Source organism: Bombina bombina, chromosome 5 (genome assembly GCF_027579735.1).
Source record: "Bombina bombina isolate aBomBom1 chromosome 5, aBomBom1.pri, whole genome shotgun sequence".
NCBI classification, from domain to species: domain Eukaryota; kingdom Metazoa; phylum Chordata; class Amphibia; order Anura; family Bombinatoridae; genus Bombina; species Bombina bombina.
The window spans coordinates 132,151,124-132,176,665 of NC_069503.1; the positions used below are offsets into that span (position 1 = coordinate 132,151,124).

General features: G+C 41.7%; 1 protein-coding gene across 1 annotated transcript in view; it reads left to right on the top strand.

The window, feature by feature from the left end:
• Positions 1-25,542, top strand: part of LOC128659251 (retinoic acid receptor responder protein 2) — a 164,034-nt gene that overhangs the window by 88,582 nt on the left and 49,910 nt on the right. Inside the window, exons 3-4 of the mRNA XM_053712927.1 lie at positions 11,060-11,158; positions 24,747-24,820. Of these exons, the coding sequence (XP_053568902.1) occupies positions 11,060-11,158; positions 24,747-24,820 (173 nt within the window). The remainder of the gene's footprint in view (positions 1-11,059; positions 11,159-24,746; positions 24,821-25,542) is intronic.

The window sequence follows — 25,542 nt, forward strand, 5'->3', positions numbered from 1 at the left end:
CTGATGAAGATCCTGGCTGACCGTCTAGCGAAGGTCTTGCCGTCTGTTGTACACATGGACCAGACAGGCTTTGTAAAGGGGAGGTCCTCGGTGGTTAATATCCGGAAAGTTCTAGCTATTTCATCACATTATTGGTATAATGCAACATCACAAACCCCTTCCAACCTGCCAGATGCGTGCCTTTTGGCACTTGACGCAGAAAAGGCATTTGATCGGATAGAGTGGGATCACTTGCACACTTCCCTGGAACAATTCGGAATTTCGGGATGCTTTGCTGACTTTCTCCGTATACTGTATCAGGCCCCTATGGCATCCCTCATAGTCAATGGAGAGCTTTCTCCCTCTTTTACACTTCAGAGGGGAACTAGGCAGGGCTGTCCCCTTTCTCCCTTGTTGTTTGATTTGGCCATAGAGCCCCTGGCCTCATATATTAGACAACATTGTACAGGACTTGATGTGCTTGGACATAAATATCATCTCTCATTATACGCAGACGATCTACTCTTGTTTGTAGGTGACCCCCGAAATAACCTCCAGCCCCTCCTAGATATCATCAAGCAATTTGGGTCCTTTTCGGGGTATAAAATCAATATCGATAAATCGGAGGTAACCTGGTTGCAGAACCTCAGTGACACCACACTATCAGGTAGTGGCCTCAAGGTTACAGAGGGTTCTTTTAAATATCTTGGGATCCTTTTACACATTGATCCCACGAAACTATACCATCTCAATCTCACAGGAGTCATTGCAAATATCAAGCAATTGTTGTCAGGCTGGACAAGGCTCCCCTTGTCCCTTTCGGGGAGGGTTCAGCTTTTTAAGATGATTGCCCTTCCTAAGCTCCTCTATCCGCTACAGATGTTGCCTCTTCTTTTGACGCGCAAGGACGCTGCTTCTCTCCAGGCCTCATTAGGTCGCTTTATATGGCAGGGGAAAAAACATAGGATAAGTAAAAAGTATCTATTTATGTCCTTGAGTGAGGGTGGGCTCCGCCTTCCGAACATTACCTGGTATAACTGGTCTACATTGTCTAAGATTGTCTTGGACTGGATGGTAGGGAATGAATATTTCACCGTCCCTGAGTTAGAGGGTGGTCTTGTTAGGCCATTGCATTTAGCTTTCCTGCCCCACTCACCTCTCAAATCGCTTCCCCCATCCATACAATCTCATATACTATTCAAATATCCTCTGAGGGCATGGTCCGGGATTTGTAAGCTATGGGGGACACAACACCTAGTGACTAAATATTTGCAGATTCAGGGCAATTTACAGTTCCTCCCTGGTTACACGACTGAAGTGTTTGCTACATGGCACCACCAACATCTTACAAGGCTTCACCAACTTTTTAATCCACTCACTTTAGATATCACACCCTTTTCTGAATTGCAGAGTTTGTATGATCTCCCGGGGACGCATAGGTTTGCGTATTTTCAATGCAGGCACTATCTTTATAAACTGATCTCAGATAAGTTGTTGACTACCGAGCCTTCCAATATAGATAAATTGTGTGCTCTGGCTAAACAGGGCTCTTACAAGATATCGCACACTTATGACCTATTACTTAAACACTGTGAAGGACCTGCTATGCAGGGACTTGTAACGAAATGGGCAAACAGTAGAGAACTGTCGGTGGACTCTGACCTTATTACAGGGAGCCTTGGGAAGGTACACGCTGGTACAATCTCGGCCAATCTAAGGGAGACACATATGAAATTTATTCATCAGTCTTACATTACACCTGGCATCCGCGCTAGATGGGTCCCGGGGGCGGAGAACATCTGTAATAAGTGTAGGTACCCATCCCCAGACTGGATTCACTTGCTGTGGGATTGCCCCAAGTTGAGAGGATTCTGGTTTAGAGTCTCTTATTGGTTGGCAAAAGTAACAAATCAACAGGTGACTGTCACAGCACAACATGTGATATTTTTGATACCCAAGGACAGAATTTATAAGTTTGACATTTTCATCACCACTGTCTTAATGCAATAGAGCACCTCCATTCAGGCAGCTGCTTGGCAGGGTACACACCCAAATGTTGACTGAGCAGGCGGACACAAAAGGGGACCCAGAGAAAAGAGTCAGGAAATGTATCCACAAGTGGGAGGTTTATCTTCTATTTCTTTCACCTGGAGTGAGAGACAGTGTTATATACCCATTTAGAAATAGCCTCTTTATCTTAAGTGAGAACCTCCGAGGTAAATGGTGTCTACAGACTGACTGACTTGTCTTGTTCATGTGTGAATACTGGAAGCCTTGACATTTGTACAATCACTGGATATTGCTGCTCGGTCTGTGGGGGGCGAGTCGGTGGGCCCGGGTAAGTGCTAATGTTATTCTTTGTGAATTGTCTGTTAATGTTTTTGTTTTGTTTTTTGTTTTGTCTTTTGGTTGTTTGACTGAAAAAATGAAAATTGTGTGGACAGTTTGGTTCCCTGCCTCTGCAGGATGAAATCTTCCTTTACTTCATCAGTTACTATGATGGACTTGGCGAATCTTACATGTGCTTTGGCATTTCTTATTGTTAAACTTGTCATGTATATGGTGGATCATTTTGTCCTCACTATTTATAAATAAAGTTATTAAAAAAAAAAAAAGTATTAGAAGTATTAAAATGTCAATTGGTTTAACTTATGAGTCTAGTGAAAACGGGTCTACCGTATCAGTTTCTGGATATATCCATAAACACAATCCCGAATTGGAGAGAAAAGAAGAATCTTCTTGTTGGATGTTGTAAAATAAGGCAGCTCCTCTTGATCCCGGAGAGTGGGGGAAAGAAACTGTTGGAATACAAGAAATGGAGAGAGGGCGCCACAATAGCGTGATATCGTTTGATCATACAGGTGTGATTGAAGGTAGGTAATATGCTTACCGGATCAAGCGGCACTGTGCTGTGACCAGTGCGTGCAGGCTTGCTAGCACTTAACAGTGGCTAGTACACTGTGGGAATATGGCTCCCAAAAGGCTCTTCTCCTGGTTCTCAATTAGGATACACCTCCCGGTGATTGAGTATAAGTTAACAAACAGGAAAGCCTTATCGAGTTGTTCTGTTATTGGAAAAAAGGCTCAAAAAGGACAACTTCTCAAATAAGAGTGCTTTATTATTATGACGCGTTTCTCAACCCTAAACCGTGTCGTTTCATCAGATAAAAAGCAAATGTGATCATTTACAATTGTTAACCATTTATACACATTTTGTGTTTCAAAAGGAAGTTGTCATAAGGTGTTTGTCCAATAAGAATGCACATGTATAAATCAGCTGGAAAAAAACAATTCAAGGCTCCTAGCTGTTACAAATTGAAAATTTAAAAGACATCTGTAGTTAAAAAATATATGTATACAATCAAATATAAATTTAAATAAAATAATTCTTACATTGTAAAAAATATATGAATCCACATAATATCACTCTATAATCAATGATATATATATATAAAAAAATCTCACTCTCAAGTTATTTGTACTCTATACACATTTTCAGCGCATAAAGTGTCCACTCAATCTAGAATAATACAAAGAAGTGGGTTAAACTAAAAAAATATTATATTGAATCCAAAAGGTTATTAATGTGTGAACAATCCTGTATTATTGGAGAATATTGTTTAGTGATATATTAACTTTACCCAGGGTTCTATTAATAGTAGCATTCCTGTTCAAAGGTCGCTATCTCTAATATGTTTTGTTGTAATATAAATGGTTGTGCCTAATGTACTAGTTGTTACTGATCTAATAGTCTCCTATATATATCTCAGCTCATATAACTATGAATGAAAAATTATTAGTCTATTTGTCTGTGTGGTATTATCTAACTGGTTGGTCACTAATCAGTTTAAAGGATTTTCTATAGGTTATGTTGTTAACATAATTTTGAATAATTATGTGCAACATCTGTAACAGAAATAATTTTTGTTTGCTATTTATTTAGGCATATACGCCTTTTTTGCAACAATTTAAATCTACTAGAGAAATAGCCCTGGATTTCATAAACAGTATATCTCTGTGTAAAATGGTAAGAGATGCTTGGTTCTGGCAATAAGTGTATGAATGTGTTCAGGAAGAATAATAATCCACAAAATAAGATGAAGGTTTCTTATTCCACAGTGGCAAAATATTATAACATGTGTATATGCACAGAAGATATTTGATCACATCATAATTCTTAATCTAATTGTTCTTCCTGAATGTGTATTATAAACTCATACTGTATAAAAATAAGGGGGATGTGGGAATGCATATCTGTATCAATTATTGTGAAAGGTGTAATGAGGGATTGATATGTTAGTGGTGTGAAAGATCGTTGTGTAATAAGTATGTTAGAGAGATGTGATGGTATGAAAGTATATTGTTTTGTAGAAACAGAAAAAAAAATATAAAGTTTGGGCAATGATGTGAATTGGATCTCAAAATATTTGATGTGATGAATGGATCATAATGTTGATCGTATTAGTAGGTCTAAAAGTTTGGGATAGTGTAAAAACAATATAGATATTTGTTTAGTAAGGACTTATATCATTAGTCCATGAAAAAAGGGTCTATCAATTGAAGGCTGCCAGATCCAGATTGGCATTAAGCCCAAGAGGGTGTAGCGTCTTCAAACGAAAGATCCAATATGTCTCGCGCTGTCTGAGTCTATTAATTCTATTGTAATCAGAACTTTTAGGAACAAAGTCAATAGGAACATAACTAAAATTATAAGGATTTCCATTGTGTTTGGTTAAACAGTGATTAGGTATGCTGTGTTTAATTTTATTTTTTCTAGAATTTTTGCAGTTGCGATGATGTTCACCCCATCTGTTCCTCAATTTCCTGGAGGTGCGGCCTACATATTGAAGGCCGCATATACACTCCATGAGGTAAACTGTAAATGAAGAATTACAATTGAAGAAAATGGGAATTTGGAAAGTCTCCCCCGTTAACTGTAGATTTGAAATTTTTAGTGCCTGATTTAATAATTTTGCAAGATCCGCCTCCTTTTTTTCCACATTTGTATATTCCATAAATACCAAAATAACCCCTTATTGCGGGTTAAGTTTTGGGATGTTCTAACCAAAGATTTATGTTTCACTTTCTTGCTGGGAGCTAGCTAATTTCTAAGTGTTGGCACTCTCCTGTAGATAATTCTTGGTGTATCCTTAACTAGATGTTTTAAAATCGGATCTCTTTGTATTATGTACCAATGTTTTTTTATTATGTTTTGTATTTTATTGAAATCAGAATTGTATTGTGTTATGAAAATGGTGTCTTTTTCTCCAAAGGGGATTTCTGTATTAGTGATTTTGTTATCTAATAAAATGTCTTCTCTGTTGAGATCCTTTGCTCTTTCTAATGCCCTATCAAGTAGGTAAGGAGGATATTCTTTTTCAATGAACATATTGTATAATATTTGGCTCTGTTCTATAAAGGTATTATAATCACTACAATTTTGTCTCATCCTTCGGAATTGGCTGTAAGGTACATTATGTATCCAATTCCTGTGGTGGTTACTATGATAATTTAAGAAACTATTACTATCAACATCTTTAAAGTAAGTCTTGGAAATAATATTATTTTCTTCCAAACTTAAAATAAGATCCAAGTATTCAATATTTTGTGTTTGAATATTTGGCGTGAATTCAAGGCCCATATCATTATGGTTCAAATGTTCTATAAAATTGTTAGCCAGGGTAAGATTTCCATCCCATAAAAAGATCAAATCATCTATATAACGGCCATAGAAGACCAGGTTCGCCCCAAAGTCTGCTGTATATATATATATCTTTCTTCAAAGAGACCCATGAATAGGTTAGCAAAACTGGGGGCAAACCTGGTCCCCATGGCCGTTCCTTTGGTCTGTAAATAAAACTTGTCCTGATAAATAAAATAATTATGCTGTAAAATAAAAAGAATACTTTCTAAAATGAAATCACTTTGTATACTCGGCAAATAAATATCCTTTTTGAGAAAATGGGAAATTGCTGATAGGCCTAAATCATGTGAAATATTCTAATATAAGGAGCTGACATCACAGGTAATCCAAATGAGGTTTCTATTATTAATATTGATTCTCTTTAAATGTTGTAACAAATGAGTACTGTCCTTGATATATGACGGTAAGGTTACCACATATTTTTGCAAATATTGATCTATGAAATATGACAAATTGTAAGTAAGGTTGCCAATCCCAGCGATGATGGGACGTCCTGGGGGATTACTTTTGTTTTTGTGGATTTTGGGTAAATGATAATAATGGGCAATACCAGGGTTTTTTATTTTCAAAAAATCTTTTTCATTTTTGTTTAGGATTTTTAAAGTAAACCCTTTTTCTATGAGCTTAGTGTAGGAATCTAAATATATATCAGTGGGATCTCCATGTAAGATTTGGTAATAATCTGGGTCTCCCAAAATCCTATCTGCTTCTCTGATATAATCCACCAAATCTTGGATGACTATTCCGCTGCCCTTATCGGCGTCGCGGATAATGATGTTGGGATTGTTTTTGAGACTATTAATGGCCTTTTGTTGGCTCAGAAGACAATAGTTTCTCTTTTTCTTTTTTGATTTCAATAAATTATCAAAGTCTTCCAAGACCATGTTATGATACAATTCTATATATTCTTTCCCTACATTGGTGGGATTAAAATTGGATTTGTTTTTTACATCAGTGTGTATAAAACCATCAAATAAATGAGTAGTGAGGTCATTCGTTTCTGAATATATACAAACTAAGTTTTTATTGGATGGCATGGAATCAGTCAAAATTAATTGGGTTTGGGAAGATTCAATTTGGTCAGTTCTTAATTTTTTGTTCGCGAAATATTTCTGCAGAGTTAATTTGAGTTTAAAATTATTTAAATCGACAAAAATGTCAAACATTTTTGGCGTGTTTTGTGGGCAAAAAGAGAGCCATTGTTTTAAAACTCTTTTTTCTGGGGTGGACAATTGGTATGTGGAAAGATTAAAAATCCCTTGATCTAGTCTGGATAATTCCTTTTTCTTGGTGGCAAGGGCTCTGCCTCTGGAGCCTCGTTTTCTAGGGTCTTTTGCCTGATCTTATATGTGGACTTTCGGTTCTCATTATGGGGCCTATCCCTAAAAAAGATGAGGGGCCATGGCTAGTGCTTGGACTTTCAGAATATGAAAAAGGCTCTCTGTGTTCAGTGGATAGTAATCTGAATCTATTGGGATGTTCATATGTATCATATTGTGTTTTGTGATCTGCAATATTCTGATATGAATTGTATTAAGGATTCCTAGATCCCAATGTTGGTTCTTTGGATAAATGTTTATTTGGTGGAACATATTCAGAATGTCGGTAATGATGAATGTTACTATTTGATCTTCCATAGTGGAGATCTTTATTATTGGAGGATGTCCCTCCCAGTTGTTGTATGTGTTGTGATTGAAAAGATTTGTTATGATTGTGTTGTTGTGCTTGTTGATGTTGATATGAATGCTGGACCTGTGTTTGATGGTTGTGGTTTTGGTTGAAATTGTTTCTATGATGGTATTGATTCCTGTGTGATCCATCATTGTAATTGTAATGTGTATGATGTTGTGGTCTGTTATGTTTAATGTTGGAGGTGTTAGATGTTTTATTATGATGCCAGGAATTTGTGGTATATGGTTGTTGGGGTGTATAGTTTGTATTGGTATTGATGTGGGTATGTGATGTTTTCCGTTTGTTGTTACCCCTATGTTGGACCTTTGTCCATTCATTTTGATTATTGGTGTGATTGACTGTGTTCTCTTGTGTATCTATTCTGCGGTTGTATGTGTATAAAATCTCAACAGAGATAACAAAAACCACTAATACAGAAATCCCCTTTGGAGAAAAAGACACCATTTTCATAACACAATACAATTCTGATGTCAATAAAATACAAAACATAATAAAAAAACATTGGTACATAATACAAAGAGATCCGATTTTAAAACATCTAGTTAAGGATACACCAAGAATTATCTACAGGAGAGCGCCAACACTTAGAAATCAGCTAGCTCCCAGCAAGAAAGTGAAACATAAATCTTTGGTTAGAACATCCCAAAACTTAACCCGCAATAAGGGGTTATTTGGTATTTATGGAATATACAAATGTGGAAAAAAAGGATGCGGATCTTGCAAAATTATTAAATCAGGCACTACAAATTTCAAATCTACAGTTACGGGGGAGACTTTCCAAATTCCCATTTTCTTCAATTGTAATTCTTCATTTACAGTTTACCTCATGGAGTGTATATGCGGCCTTCAATATGTAGGCCGCACCTCCAGGAAATTGAGGAACAGATGGGGTGAACATCATCGCAACTGCAAAAATTCTAGAAAAAATAAAATTAAACACAGCATACCTAATCACTGTTTAACCAAACACAATGGAAATCCTTATATTTTTAGTTATGTTCCTATTGACTTTGTTCCTAAAAGTTCTGATTACAATAGAATTAATAGACTCAGACAGCGCGAGACATATTGGATCTTTCGTTTGAAGACGCTACACCCTCTTGGGCTTAATGCCAATCTGGATCTGGCAGCCTTCAATTGATAGACCCTTTTTTTCATGGACTAATGATATAAGTCCTTACTAAACAAATATCTATATTGTTTTTACACTATCCCAAACTTTTAGACCTACTAATACGATCAACATTATGATCCATTCATCACATCAAATATTTTGAGATCCAATTCACATCATTGCCCAAACTTTATATATTTTTTTCTGTTTCTACAAAACAATATACTTTCACACCATCACATCTCTCTAACATACTTATTACACAACGATCTTTCACACCACTAACATATCAATCCCTCATTACACCTTTCACAATAATTGATACAGATATGCATTCCCACATTCCCCTTATTTTTATACAGTATGAGTTTATAATACACATTCAGGAAGAACAATTAGATTAAGAATTATGATGTGATCAAATATCTTCTGTGCGTATACACATGTTATAATATTTTGCCACTGTGGAATAAGAAACCTTCATCTTATTTTGTGGATTATTATTCTTCCTGAACACATTCATACACTTATTGCCAGAACCAAGCATCTCTTACCATTTTACACAGAGATATACTGTTTATGAAATCCAGGGCTATTTCTCTACTAGATTTAAATTGTTGCAAAAAAGGCGTATATGCCTAAATATATAGCGAACAAAAATTATTTCTGTTACAGATGTTACACATAATTATTCAAAATTATGTTAACAACATAACCTATAGAAAATCCTTTAAACTGATTAGTGACCAACCAGTTAGATAATACCACACAGACAAATAGACTAATAATTTTTCATTCATAGTTATATTAGCTGACATATATATAGGAGACTATTAGATCAGCAACAACTAGTACATTAGGCACAACCATTTATATTACAACAAATCATATTAGAGATAGCGACCTTTGAACAGGAATGCTACTATTAATAGAACCCTGGGTAAAGTTAATATATCACTAAACAATATTCTCCAATAATACAGGATTGTTCACACATTAATAACCTTTTGGATTCAATATAATATTTTTTTAGTTAAACCCACTTCTTTTTATTATTCTAGATTGAGTGGACACTTTATGCGCTGAAAATGTGTATAGAGTACAAATAACTTGAGAGTGAGATTTTTTTATTTATATATCATTGATTATAGAGTGATATTATGTGGATTCATATATTTTTTACAATGTAAGAATTATTTTATTTAAATTTATATTTGATTGTATACATATATTTTTTAACTACAGATGTCTTTTAAATTTTCAATTTGTAACAGCTGGGAGCCTTGAATTGTTTTTTTCCAGCTGATTTATACATGTGCATTCTTATTGGACAAACACCTTATGACAACTTCCTTTTGAAACACAAAATGTGTATAAATGGTTAACAATTGTAAATGATCACATTCGCTTTTTATCTGATGAAACGACCCGGTTTAGGGTTGAGAAACGCGTCATAATAATAAAGCACTCTTATTTGAGAAGTTGTCCTTTATGAGCCTTTTTTCCAATAACAGAACAACTCGATAAGGCTTTCCTGTTTGTTAACTTAAACTCAATCACCGGGAGGTGTATCCTAATTGGGAACCAGGAGAAGAGCCTTTTGGGAGCCATATTCCCACAGTGTACTAGCCACTGTTAAGTGCTAGCAAGCCTGCACGCACTGGTCACAGCACAGTGCCGCTTGATCCGGTAAGCATATTACCTACCTTCAATCACACCTGTATGATCAAACGATATCACGCTATTGTGGCGCCCTCTCTCCATTTCTTGTATTCCTAAAATGGATGCTGTCCAGGAGGTGGGAGGGTCTGGGAGGGAGGGTCTGCCGCTGATTGGCTGGAATGTGTCTGCTGACTGTGAGGTACAGGGTCAAAGTTTACTCAATGATGGCGAATAGGGGCGGACCGAACATCACATATGTTCGCCCGCCGCGGCAAACGCGAACAAGCTATGTTCGCCGGGAACTATTCGCCGGCGAACTATTCGCGACACCACTAGTTAATTCTTTATTAGGTGTATTGCGGTGGGGGATTGCGGTTGACAGGTAGATAGACATTGCGCATGCGTTAGGTGTTAGTTGTTATTTTGCAGGCTTGCTACAGCTGCATTTTGTGGCGAGGTGAAAATGGAGTAAGATTTCTCCATTTTTGCCACGTAAGTCCTTACGCTGTATATTGGATACCAAATTGCGCGTGTTTTCTATGTCAGTCTATGGGTAAAAAAACTACGGCCGAAGGGTGAAATATACGAGCGTAACTTCTATGTATCTAGGTATCTAGGATACCAAACTAGCGCAAAATCTGGCGTCGCCGGCTTTTGCGGGCGACGCTGCATATCGGATGGGGCCCATGGTGTAAAACACAGCACTGCAACTTCCAAGGTTTAAAAATTAAATGGGAAAAAAGTTAAAGAATATGATTAAAAATATAACCTAAGTATCTGCCTGGCTAATTCATACAGCAGTGTCAATCAGTATAAACTATTTGCTGTATAGTTTGTCATCATTTCGAATAAAATTGTTACATGTGATAATAAATAGTCCTTGTAATCATTTGTAATTTTGTTTTCAGAGTATAGAACACTGCACTGGCTGCTTTATATTCAAAAAGAATTCCGATGTGGTTGTGTCACAGTACATCGACTGCTGTCCTGAAACTTCCCTGTCAACGGTAATTACTGTTCGTTAAACCTGTAACAGAAAAGGGACCTGAGTTTTTTTCCATATTTCTGACAGAATTTTCTAACTAATTTCTATTATCTAATTTGCTTCATTCTCTTGGTATACTTAATTGAAAAGCAAACCTACGTAAGCTCAGAGGCAGCCATGCATTACTGAGATCTAGCTGCTGATTGGTGACTACACACAAATGGCTATTGTCATTGGTTCACCAGATGTGTTTAGCTAGCTCCCAGTAGTGCATTGCTGCTTCTTTAGCAAAGGATACTTCAAGAATAAAGCAAATTTGATAATAGAAAAAAATAGTAATGTTATTTAAAATCACTTGCTCTATCTGAATAATGAAAGAAACATTTTGGGATACATATTCCTCGCCTGTATTACACTGACAATTCCCCTAAACAATGTATTTATTTAATTTAATACAGAAATAATCAAGATAAGTGCAGTGAGTGGTCATACCTTTTTACTGGACTAACACTTTTAACCCCTTAATGACCATTGGCATACCCAGTACGGTGCAGGTTGTTTAGCCCTTAAAGGGACAGTAAAGGTTCAGAATAATCCTATATGATAAAAGGCCAAGTGTGTTTGTCCGAAGCTGTCATGCGCAGTAGAGACTGCGCACAAGGACAAACACACCTGGCCTTCTAACTGTCTTCCTCCTGGCGTCGCGTGTGGTGTAGTTGGCGTGGCTGGTGGATGCGGTGGGAGGGGCCCGGGCGTGGGCGGGGCCGGACGTAATGCGGGTGGGGTCGACCGTTGGTTGGGTGGGGCCTTGCTTGGCGGGGCCGAGCGTGACACGGGCGGGGCTGGGTGGGGCCAGATGCCGGGCGAGTGCACAGTGAGTGATTGAGACAGAGAGCTCTAAAAAGAAGCGGATAGAGAGAGCAGAAGAGTGGGGATAAAGAGAGGGGGGGAGAGAGACAGCAAAAGAGAGGGGGGAGAGAGCACAAAAGAGAGGTGGGGAGAGAGAGCACAAATAAGAGAGGAGGAGAGAGAGCACAAAAGGAAGGGGGGGAGAGAGAGCGCAAAAGAGAGGGGGGAGAGTGCGCAAAAGAGGGGGAGAGAGCACAAAAGAGAGGGGGAGAGAGCACAAAAGAGAGGGGGGAGAACACAAAAGAGAGGGGGGAGAGAGCAAAAGAGAGGGGGGAGAGAGCGCAAAAGAGAGGGGGGAGAGAGTGCAAAAAAGAGGGGGGAGAGAGCGCAAAAGAGAGAGGGGGAGAGAGAGCACAATAGAGAGAGGGGGAGAGAGAGCACAAAAGGAAGGGGGAGAGAGCAAAAAAGAGAGGGGGAGAGAGCGCAAAAGAGAGGGGGGTGAGAGCACAAAAGAAAGAGGAGGAGAGAGAGCACAAAAGAGAGAGGGGGAGAGAGAGCACAAAAGGAAGGGGGGGAGAGAGCGCAAAAGAGAGGGGGGAAAGAGCACAAAAAAGAGGGGGGAGAGTGAGCAAAAGAGAGGGGGAGAGAGCACAAAAGAGAGAGGGGGAGAGAGAGCAAAAAAGGAAGGGGGGAGAGAGCGCAAAAGAGAGGAGGAGAGAGCGCAAAAGAGAGGGGGGAGAGAGTGCAAAAGAGGGGGAGAGAGCAAAAAATAGAGGGTTGAGAGAGCATAAAAGAGAGGGGGGAATGAGCACAAAAGAGAGGGGGGAGAGCACAAAAGAGAGAGGGGAGAGCATAAAAGAGAGGGAAGAGAGAGCACAAAAGAGAGAGGGGGAGAGCGAGCACAAAAGGAAGGGGGGAGAGAGCACAAAAGAGAGGGGGAGAGAACGCAAAAGAGAGGGGGGGAGAGAGTGCAACGAGAGGGGGGGAGGGTGCAAAAGAAAGAGGGGAGAGAGTGCAAAAGAGAGGGGGGAGAGAGTGCAAAAGAGAGGGGGGAGAGAGCCCAAAAGACAGGGGGAAGAGAGCGCAAAAGAGAGGGGGGAGAGAGCGCAAAAGAGAGGGGGGAGAGAGCGCAAAAGAGAGGGGGAGAGAGCGCAAAAGAGAGGGGGGTGAGAGCTCAAAAGAGAGGCAGGGCTGGGCGGGGCCAGATGCCGGGCAAGTGCACAGTGAGTGATTGAGACAGATAGCTCTAAAAAGAAGGGGATAGAGAGAGCAGAAGAGGGGGGATAAAGAGAGAGACAGCAAAAGAGAGGGGGAAGAGTGAGCAAAAGAGAGAGGGGAGAGTGAGCAAAAGAGAGGGGGAGAGTGAGCAAAAGAGAGGGGGGAGAGAGCACAAAAGAGAGGGGGGGAGAGAGCACAAAAGAGAGGGGGGGAGAGAGCACAAAACAGAAGGGGGGAGAGCACAAAAGTGAGAGGGGAGAGAGCACAAAAGAGAGAGGGGAGAGAGCGCAAAAGAGAGGGGGGGGAGAGCGCAAAAGGAAGGGGGGGAGAGCACCAAAGAGAGGGGGAGAGAGCACAAAAGAGAGGGGGGAGAGCACAAAAGAGAGGGGGAAGAGCACAAAAGAGAGAGTGGGAGAGCGAGCACAAAAGGAAGGGGGTGAGAGAGCACAAAACAGAGGGGGAGAGAGCACAAAAGAGAGAGCACAAAAGAGAGGGGGAGAGAGCACAAAAGAGAGGGGGGAGAGAGCGCAAAAGAGAGGGGGAGAGAGCGCAAAAGAGGGGGAGAGAGCACAAAAGAGAGGGGGGAGAGAGTGCAAAAGAGAGGGGGGAGAAAGCGCAAAAGAGAGGGGGGAGAGAGCGCAAAAGAGGGGGAGAGAGCACAAAAGAGAGGGGGAAAGAGCACAAAACAGAGGGGGAGAGAGCACAAAAGAGAGGGGGGAGAGAGCACAAAAGAGAGGGGGGGAGAGCATAAAAGAGAGGGGGGAGTGAGCACAAAAGAGAGAGGGGGAGAGCGAGCACAAAAGGAAGGGGGGAGAGAGCACAAAAGAGAGGGGGAAAGAACGCAAAAGAGAGGGGGAGAGAGTGCAAAAGAGAGGGGAGGAGGGCGCAAAAGAGAGGGGGAGAGAGCGCAAAACAGAGGGGGAGAGAGCGCAAAAGAGAGGGGGAGAGAGCGCAAAAGAGAGGGGGAGAAAGACAGCAAAAGAGAGGGAGAGAGAGCACAAAAGAGAGGGGGGAGAGAGCACAAAAGAGAGGGGGGAGAGAGCGCAAAAGAGAGGGGGGAGAGAGCGCAAAAGAGAGGGGGAGAGAGCGCAAAAGAGGGGGAGAGAGCACCAAAGAGAGGGGGGAGAGAGCACAAAAGAGAGGGGGAAGAGCACAAAAGAGAGGGGGGAGAGAGCACAAAAGAGAGGGGGAGAAAGACAGCAAAAGAGAGGGAGAGAGAGCACAAAAGAGAGGGGGGAGAGAGCACAAAAGAGAGGGGGGAGAGAGCACAAAAGAGAGGGGGGAGAGAGCGCAAAAGAGAGGGGGGAGAGAGCGCAAAAGAGAGGGGGAGAGCACCAAAGAGGGGGAGAGAGCACCAAAGAGAGGGGGGAGAGAGCACAAAAGAGAGGGGGGAGAGCACAAAAGAGAGGGGGGAGAGCACAAAAGAGAGAGGGGGAAAACCAGCACAAAAGGAAGGGGGAGAGAGCACAAAAGAGAGGGGGAGAGAGCACAAAAGAGGGGGAGAGAGCACAAAAGAGAGGGGGAGAGAGCGCAAAAGAGAGGGGAGAGAGCGCAAAAGAGAGGGGGGAGAGAGTGCAAAAGAGAGGGGGAGAGAGCGCAAAAATGAGGGGGGAGAGAGCGCAAAAGAGAGGGGGTAGAGAGCGCAAAAGACAGGGGGAATAGAGCGCAAAAGAGAGGGGGAGAGAGCGCAAAAGAGAGGGGAGAGAGAGCGCAAAAGAGAGCGGGGAGAGAGAGCGCAAAAGAGAGGGGGAGAGAGCGCAAAAGAGAGGGGGAGAGAGCGCAAAAGAGAGGGGGGCGAGAGCGCAAAAGAGAGGCAGGGCTGGGCGGGGCCAGATGCCAGGCGAGTGCACAGTGAGTGATTGAGACAGATAGCTCTAAAAAGAAGGGGATAGAGAGAGCAGAAGAGGGGGGAGAGAGACAGCAAAAGAGAGGGGGGAGAGTGAGCAAAAGAGAGAGGGGAGAGTGAGCAAAAGAGAGGGGGGAGAGTGAGCAAAAGAGAGGGGGGAGAGAGCACAAAAGAGAGGGGGGAGAGAGCGCAAAAGAGAGGGGAAGACAGACAGCAAAAGAGAGGGAGACAGACAGCAAAAGAGAGGGAGAGAGACAGCAAAAGAGAGGAAGAGAGAGAGCTAAAGAAAGGAGAGGGAGAGAGAGATGCCAGGCGAGTGCACAGTGAGTGATTGAGACAGATAGCTCTAAAAAGAAGGGGATAGAGAGAGCAGAAGAGGGGGGAGAGAGACAGCAAAAGAGAGGGGGGAGAGTGAGCAAAAGAGAGAGGGGAGAGTGAGCAAAAGAGAGGGGGGAGAGTGAGCAAAAGAGAGGGGGGAGAGTGAGCAAAAGAGAGGGGGGAGAGAGCACAAAAGAGAGGGGGGAGAGAGCGCAAAAGAGAGGGGAAGACAGACAGCAAAAGAGAGGGAGACAGACAGCAAAAGAGAGGGAGAGAGACAGCAAAAGAGAGGAAGAGAGAGAGCTAAAGAAAGGAGAGGGAGAGAGAGAGCTAAAGAAAGGAGAGGGAGAGAGAGAGCAAAAGAGAGGGAGAGAGACAGCAAACGAGGGTGAGAGACAGCAAAAGAGGGAGAGAGACCGCAAAATAGGGAGAGAGACCGCAAAAGAGAGGGGGAGAGAGAGAGCAAAAGAGAGGGGGAGAGAGAGAGCAAAAGAGAGGGGGAGAGAGAGAGAGCAAAAGAGAGGGAGAGAGACAGCAAAAGAGGGAGAGAGACAACAAAAGAGGGAGAGAGACAGCAAAAGAGAGGGAGGAGAGAGAGAGCAAAAGAGAGGGGGAAAAGAGAGGGGAGAAAGAGAGAGCAAAAGAGGGGAGAGAGAGAGCAAAAGAGAGGGGGGAGAGAGAGAGCAAAAGAGAGGGGAGAAAGAGAGAACAAAAGAGAGGGGATATAGAGAGAGAGCAAGGGGTGGGACCACTGTACTGCAAAAAATGGCCCGTGTACACGGGCTTTAGGACTAGTGTTATATAATTCTGCACACAGTGCATAATTATAGAACATTATTGTAGCGGTAACTTCAAAAATGTAAAAGTATTTTCAGAATTTTCAGTGAATGTTGGACTCCGCTCCGCAAAATGGTGGCATAAAATATACCAAATTAGGCCTTGATCAATACCTTGGGTTGTTACTAAAAAAATATATATATAGTTTTGATAGGTAAATAAAAAAATTAAAAAGAAGGCTCTTTTTCAGTTTAAATGGAGTGATATCAAAAATGGTAATAATGCTCTGGTCTTTGAAAAAGTTTTTGTCTCTTCTGATCCTTAACCCCTTAAGGACTGGGCATTTCAGACAAAAACTCCCCCAAAAGACCAGAGCATTTTTGCCATCACTACATTTAAACAGAAATAGAGCCTTTTTTATATTTACCTATCAAAACTATATATATTTTTTTAATAGACAACCCAAAGTATTGATCTAGGCCCATTTTGGTATATAAGATCCACAACAAGAAGAGAAGGAGCACCACCACAAGGTAGGATAAAAACAAGTCCTTTATTTCAACATAGATAAAAAATGTTCAATGGGTCAGATCAAATTGCCACCTTGTCAGTGGAAATGGATGGAGGAACTCACTCCTCAGAACTGCTGCTATTTTAGTATATATCATGCCACCATTTCACCGCCAAATGAAATCAAATTAAAAAAAATGTTAACTTTTTCACAATTTTAAGTTTCTCACTGAGATTATTTACAAACAGCTTGTACACTCATGGCACAAGCAGTTGTAAATGTTTCTCTGGGATCCCCTTTGTTATGAAATAGCAGACATATATGGCTTTTCTATTGCTTTTTATTAATTAGAAGGCCGCTAAATGCCGCTGCGCAGCAAACTTGTATTATGCCCAGCAGTGAAAGGGTTAATTAGGTAGCATGTAGGGTTAATTTTAGCTTCAGTGTAGAGATCAGCTTTCCATCTGACACATCTCACCCCCGACCCCTCTCAAACAGCTCTCTTCCCTCCCCCAGTGCAGGGTAGTATCTCTCCTTACATCCCAACCTCCCTGAACCCCCCCTAAACAGCTCTCTAACCCATCCCCCTCTATCTATTTGCCGCCATCTTAGGTACTGGCAACTGTCTGCCAGTACCTAGTTTGCTGCAAATTAGGCAAAAAAAAAATTTAAAATTTAAAATACCTATTTCTCCTGTTAAGTGTAGTCAGTCCACGGGTCATCCATTACTTATGGAATATATCTCTTCCTAACAGGAAACTGCAAGAGAATTACCCAGCAGAGCTGCTATATAGCTCCTCCCCTCACCTATCATACTCAATCATTCTCTTGCAGCCTAACTAAAAAGGAAGCTGTGAGAGATCTGTGGTGTTTTTTAACTTAGTTTATTTCTACAATCAAAAGTTTGTTATTTTTAAATGGCACCGGAGTGTGCTGTTTATTCTCAGGCAGCATTAGAAGAAGAATCTGCCTGGGTTTTTTTCTATGGTCTTAGCAGACGTAACTAAGATCCACTGGCTGTTTCTCATCTGAGGAGTGAGGTAACTTCAGAGAAGGGGAATAGCATGCAGGGCTCCCCTGCAACAAATGAGGTATGTGCAGTAATTTATTTTCTGAGGAATGGAATTGACTGAGAAAATACTGCTGATACCATTGTAAAGTAAGTTCAGCCTTAAATTCAGTGATAGCGACTGGTATCAGGCTGATGTGTGTGTGTGTGTACACTGAATGTATTTTCTAAGGAATGGAATTGACTCTGAAAATACTGTTAATACTGAAATAATGTATGAGCCTTAACTGCAGTAAAAACGACTGGTAGCAGGCTTATTAATAATAATACATAACTTTCAAATGTATGTTTAAAACGTTTACTGGCTTGTTAATCGTTTTTGTGAGGTACTTGGTGATAAAACTTATTAGGGCATGATTTTACCACATGGCCATTTTTGTTTTCTGCATAGAAACAGTTTCTGAGCTTCCCCACTGTTGTAATATGAGTGGGAGGGGCCTATTTTAGCGCTTTTTTGCGCAGTAAAAATTCAGTCACAATCTGTCTACTTCATCCTCCATGATCCAGATCGTCTCTAGAGAGCTCAGGGGTCTTCAAAATCCATTTTGAGGGAGGTAATCAGGCACAGCAGTCCTGTGACAGTGTATTTGACTGTGAGAAAAACGTTAATTATATAATTGTTATCCGTTTTTGGGTACTAAGGGGTTAATCATCCATTTGCTGGTGGGTGCAATCCTTTGCTAACTTAATACATTTACTGTGAAAATTTGGTTGCTATAACTATTTTGGTCATTGTTATTTCAACTGTGTCAGTTTTTCTGTGCTTCTTAAAGGCACAGTAACGTTTTTTATATTGCTTGTAAATTAATTTTGAAAAGTATTTCCAAGTTTGCTAGTCTCATTGCTAGTTTGTTTAAACATGTCTGACTCAGATGAATCTCTTTGTTCACTATGTTTAAAGGCCAATGTGGAGCCCAATAGAAATTTGTGTACTAATTGATGCTACTTTAAATAAAAGTCAATCTTTACATGTAAAGAAATTATCACCAGACGACGAGGGGGAAGTTATGCCGACTAACTCTCCTCACGTGTCAGTACCTGCGCCTCCCGCTCAGGAGGTGCGTGATTTTGTGGCGCCAAGTACATCAGGGAGGCCCTTACAAATCACTTTGCAAGACATGGCTACTGTTATGACAGAAGTATTATCTAAGTTGCCAGAATTAAGAGGCAAGCGCGATAGCTCTGGGTTAAGGATAGAGCGCGCGGATGAGATGAGAGCCATGTCAGATACTGCGTCACAGTTTGCAGAACGTGAGGACGGAGAGCTTCATTCTGTGGGTGACGGATCTGATCCAGGGAGACTGGATTCAGAGATTTCCAATTTTAAATTTAAGCTAGAGAACCTCCGCACATTGCTAGGGGAGGTATTAGCGGCTCTGAATGATTGTAACACGGTTGCAATTCCAGAGAAATTATGTAGGTTGGATAGATACTATGCGCTACCGGTGTGTACTGACGTATTTCCTATACCAAAAAGGCTTACAGAGATTATTAGCAAGGAGTGGGATAGACCGGGTGTGCCTTTTACCCCTCCTCCCATATTTAGAAAAATGTTTCCTATTGACGCCACCACACGAGACTTATGGCAGACGGTCCCTAAGGTGGAGGGAGCAGTTTCTACTTTAGCTAAGCGTACCACTATCCCGGTGGAGGATAGTTGTGCCTTTTCAGATCCAATGGATAAAAAATTAGAGGGTTACCTTAAGAAAATGTTTGTTCTACAAGGTTTTATTTTACAGCCCCTCGCATGCATTGCGCCTGTCACTGCTGCGGCAGCATTCTGGTTTGAGTCTCTGGAAGAGGCCATTCGCTCAGCTCCATTGGATGAAATAATCAACAAGCTTAAGACACTTAAGCTAGCTAACGCATTTGTTTCTGATGCCGTTGTGCATTTAACCAAACTTACGGCTAAGAACTCCGGATTCGCCATCCAAGCGCGCAGAGCGCTATGGCTTAAATCCTGGTCAGCTGACGTGACTTCTAAATCTAAATTGCTTAATATTCCTTTCAAACGGCAGACCTTATTCGGGCCCGGCTTGAAAGAAATTATTGCTGACATTACGGGAGGTAAGGGCCATGCTCTACCTCAGGACAGGGCCAAATCAAAGGCCAAACAGTCTAATTTTCATGCCTTTCGTAACTTCAAGGCAGGAGCAGCATCAACTTCCTCCGCTCCAAAACAGGAAGGAGCTGTTGCTCGTTACAGACAGGGCTGGAAAGTTAACCAGTCCTGGAACAGGGGCAAGCAGGCCAAGAAACCTGCTGCTGCCCCCAAAACAGCATGAAGAGAGGGCCCCCTATCCGGAAACGGATCTAGTGGGGGGCAGACTTTCTCTCTTCGCCCAGGCTTGGGCAAGAGATGTCCAGGATCCCTGGGCGTTGGAGATCATATCTCAGGGATATCTCCTGGACTTCAAAACTTCTCCTCCACGGGGGAGATTTCATCTTTCAAGGTTATCAGCAAACCAAATAAAGAAAGAGGCGTTTCTACGCTGTGTACAAGACCTCTTACTAATGGGGGTAATCCACCCAGTTCCGCGGACGGAACACGGGCAGGGATTCTATTCAAACCTATTTGTGGTTCCCAAGAAAGAGGGAACCTTCAGGCCAATCTTGGACTTAAAAATCCTAAACAAATTTCTAAGAGTTCCATCATTCAAAATGGAAACTATTCGAACCATCCTTCCCATGATCCAAGAGGGCCAGTACATGACCACAGTGGATCTAAAGGATGCCTACCTTCACATACCGATTCACAAGGACCATTACCGGTATCTGAGATTTGCCTTCCTAGACAGGCGTTACCAGTTTGTAGCTCTTCCCTTCGGATTAGCTACGGCTCCAAGAATCTTTACAAAAATTCTAGGATCACTTCTGGCGGTACTAAGACCGCGAGGCATAGCGGTGACTCCGTACCTAGACGACATTCTGATACAAGCGTCAAGTTTTCAAACTGCCAAGTCTCATACAGAGATAGTTCTGGCATTTCTGAGGTTGCATGGGTGGAAGGTGAACGTGGAAAAGAGTTCTCTATTACCACTTACAAGAGTTCCCTTTCTAGGGACTCTTATAGATTCTGTAGAGATGAAAATTTACCTGACAGAGGCCAGGTTATTAAAACTTCTAAATGCTTGCCGTGTCCTTCACTCCATTCCACACCCGTCAGTAGCTCAGTGCATGGAAGTAATCGGCTTAATGGTAGCGGCAATGGACATAGTACCATTTGCGCGCCTGCATCTCAGACCGCTGCAATTGTGCATGCTAAGTCAGTGGAACAGGGATTACTCAGATTTGTCCCCCCTACTAAATCTGGATCAAGAGACCAGAGATTCTCTTCTATGGTGGCTTTCTCGGCCACATCTGTCCAAGGGGATGACCTTTCACAGGCCAGATTGGACGATTGTAACAACAGACGCCAGCCTTCTAGGCTGGGGAGCAGTCTGGAATTCCCTGAAAGCTCAGGGATTATGGACTCAGGAGGAGAAACTCCTCCCAATAAATATTCTGGAGTTAAGAGCAATATTCAATGCTCTCCTAGCTTGGCCTCAGTTAGCAACTCTGAGGTTCATCAGATTTCAGTCGGACAACATCACGACTGTGGCTTACATCAACCATCAAGGGGGAACCAGAAGTTCCCTAGCGATGTTGGAAGTCTCAAAGATAATTCGCTGGGCAGAGTCTCACTCTTGCCACCTGTCAGCGATCTACATCCCAGGCGTGGAGAACTGGGAGGCGGATTTTCTAAGTCGCCAGACTTTTCATCCGGGAGAGTGGGAGCTTCATCCGGAGGTCTTTGCTCAACTGATTCGTCGTTGGGGCAAACCAGATCTGGATCTCATGGCGTCTCGTCAGAACGCCAAGCTTCCTTGTTACGGATCCAGGTCCAGGGACCCGGGAGCGGTGCTGATAGATGCTCTGACAGCCCCTTGGGTCTTCAACATGGCTTATGTGTTTCCACCATTCCCAATGCTTCCTCGTTTGATTGCCAAGATCAAACAGGAGAGAGCTTCGGTGATTCTGATAGCGCCTGCGTGGCCACGCAGGACCTGGTATGCAGACCTAGTGGACATGTCGTCCTGTCCACCGTGGTCTCTGCCTCTGAGACAGGACCTTCTAATTCAGGGTCCTTTCAAACATCCAAATCTAATTTCTCTGAGGCTGACTGCATGGAGATTGAACGCTTGATTCTATCAAAGCGTGGCTTCTCGGAGTCGGTTATTGATACCTTAATACAGGCTAGGAAGCCTGTTACCAGAAAAATTTACCATAAGATATGGCGTAAATATTTACATTGGTGCGAATCCAAGAGTTACTCATGGAGTAAGGTTAGGATTCCTAGGATATTGTCCTTTCTACAAGAGGGTTTGGAAAAGGGCTTATCTACTAGTTCGTTAAAGGGACAGATTTCTGCTCTGTCTATTCTTCTACACAAACGTCTGGCTGAAGTTCCAGACGTTCAGGCTTTCTGTCAGGCTTTAACTAGGATTAAGCCTGTGTTTAAGTCTGTTGCTCCGCCGTGGAGCTTAAACTTAGTTCTTAATGTTCTTCAAGGCGTTCCATTTGAACCCCTTCATTCCACTGATATCAAGCTGTTATCTTGGAAAGTTCTGTTTTTGATGGCTATTTCCTCGGCTCGAAGAGTCTCTGAGTTATCTGCCTTACATTGTGATTCTCCTTATCTGATTTTTCATTCAGACAAGGTAGTCCTGCGTACTAAACCTGGGTTCTTACCTAAGGTAGTTACTAACAGGAATATCAATCAAGAGATTGTTGTTCCATCTCTGTGTCCTAACCCTTCTTCAAAGAAGGAACGACTTTTGCATAATCTGGACGTAGTCCGTGCCCTGAAATTCTATTTGCAGGCAACTAAGGATTTTCGTCAAACTTCTTCCCTGTTTGTCGTTTACTCTGGACAGAGGAGAGGTCAAAAGGCTTCGGCTACCTCTCTCTCTTTTTGGCTTCGTAGCATAATACGCTTAGCCTATGAGACTGCTGGACAGCAGCCTCCTGAAAGGATTACAGCTCATTCTACTAGAGCTGTGGCTTCCACCTGGGCCTTTAAAAATGAGGCCTCTGTTGAACAGATTTGCAAGGCTGCGACTTGGTCTTCGCTTCACACTTTTTCAAAATTTTACAAATTTGACACTTTTGCTTCGTCGGAGGCTATTTTTGGGAGAAAGGTACTTCAGGCAGTGGTTCCTTCTGTTTAATGTTCCTGCCTTGTCCCTCCCTTCATCCGTGTACTTTAGCTTTGGTATTGGTATTCCATAAGTAATGGATGACCCGTGGACTGACTACACTTAACAGGAGAAAACATAATTTATGCTTACCTGATAAATTCCTTTCTCCTGTAGTGTAGTCAGTCCACGGCCCGCCCTGTTTTTACGGCAGGTCTAAATTTTAATTAAACTCCAGTCACCACTGTACCCTATGGTTCCTCCTTTCTCGTCTGCTTTGGTCGAATGACTGAGTATGATAGGTGAGGGGAGGAGCTATATAGCAGCTCTGCTGGGTAATTCTCTTGCAGTTTCCTGTTAGGAAGAGATATATTCCATAAGTAATGGATGACCCGTGGACTGACTACACTACAGGAGAAAGGAATTTATCAGGTAAGCATAAATTATGTTTTTTTTCTGTAGTATAGCTGCCCCCCCTAAATAACCTACCCTCTCTGCATCTGTAACTTTGCAACTCTATTTCTGAGAAGCCCAGGACTGCAGCGACGTACAGGGTACATCACTAGTTCTTAAGGGCATAATGACCAGCTTCCTACAGGGTGTGGCACTGACATTAAGGAGTTAAAGGGACACTAAACCCAAAACTTTTCTTTCATGATTCAGGTAGAGAAAACAATTTTAAACAACATTCCAATTTACTTCTAATATCTGATTTGCTTCATTCTTTAGATATCCTTTGTTGAAGAAATAGCAATGCACATGGGTGAGCCAATTACATGAGCATATGTGCAGCCACCAATCAGCAGCTACTAAGCCTATCAAGATATGCTTTTCAGCAATTGATATCAAGAAAAGGAAGCAAATTAGATAATAGAAGTAAATTAGAAAGCTGTTTAAAATTGCATAATCTTTCTAAATCATGAAATAAAAAATGTGGGTTTTATGTCCCTTTTAGCCTTGAAGAACATATAAAGCGAGGATATTTCCAGGCTCCCAGCATGCAATCTTAGCAACAGAAGATTCCAGCTTGCCATAATTTCATCAACGGATTCAAATTGTTTTTTTGTTTTTGTTTTTTTTATGGTGGGTGTACAGAGTTAATTTACAGTTCAGACATTATATATCTCCATTATTAGTATTTCTATGTAGGTCATTAGCACACCAATCTTTTTGTCTGCACCAGCAATTTGTGTACATGGGTTTTCAGATGTGTGGGAAGGGTAAAACTTGTCCCCTGCTGTTCCTGCTTTTTCACACCCTTTGATCACCTAGGTATACCCATTTACATAACAACTCCACCCTCACAACACCCACAACCAATTCTCTATCTGTCATAACTTTCATAACTCCTCCCACAGAACACTAACAACTCTGCCCACAGGTCTATTTAACTCAATAGCCTCCTGGTATCGGAATTTTACAGGGTGTTTGCCACACAAATGTGTATGGGTATCACTGTCATCTAATAGGTTTGTCAGATTTTTCCTCTCAGCCAGTGAGCAATCTGCCTGTGGATTAGGTATGCATTTGTGTGGAGGTTTATCCTGGGCTTGTAGTAGTTAAGTGACCCAGAAGTAAAGTCTCCATGATAAGCATGATTCTACTATCCGCTGATCTCTGTTTCTAAGTAACACTCACTAACTTATATTTCCATATTCTTCTGGTGAGCAAATTTAGTTAAATGAACATGTAATTGTAATATGAAATATTTAAATAAGTGCAATAAAAAGAGCAATATGTGTATAATTCACACCATGATAATTTAGACTCTAAGTATGAATTTGTGATTTTTCAAATTATGACAATGACATCAACAAATTGACATTTTTATTTTTTTCCTCACAGGATCAAGAAAATATGAGAAGAAAATCCTGTAATAATATGAAGAGAAAGTATCTGCCAACAAGCTTGACTGTTCTGTAAGTATCATAAAGCAAAAGCTATTGTCTTGTACTAATCTTACTCTTTACCACGGCATACAGAAAATACATGAGAATATCTTCTGCTATAGCACCATCTAGCTACCTATCTCTGTACCTATCTATCTACTATATTTCTATTGGCCTATCTCTTATGTTTCTATCTATCTCCTATGTTTCTATATTTGCATATATCGTATGCCCCTCTACCACATCTGAAGGACTGCCCACCATAGTATGCTCCACTTCCACGGCTTAAGGACTGTTCACTGTACTAGGCAACACAGCCCTCTCTGACACTGACACCCCTGAACTGATATCCCCAACATCTTCACTTAATCTGGCAAATCTGTTGGGGTGTACCAGCTCAGAACTGGCCTGTCTCTTCCGCTTACCTTTACCTTGCCCTATGACTGTGACCCAGCTACATTCTGGAGTCTCCTTATCTGATTCCTCCCCATTAACACTGCTAGAACTATTAGCAACCAGCTTAGTCCTATCCACTTCCCATTTAAGTGTCTGAATTTCATGCAGTGTTGCAATTCGTTCCTACAGAACTCCAATACGAGCTTCTAAAGAGACAATACGCTCACATTTGCCACAGACATATAGGGTTAGCAAAAGAGCTTAATCGCTGATGCCCTTTTAGGGGCATCTTTCAGAGGAGGTTGTACTGTAGTGTTAGTAAAGGTTTTTTTTTATTTAGGGGTGGGATTTTTTTA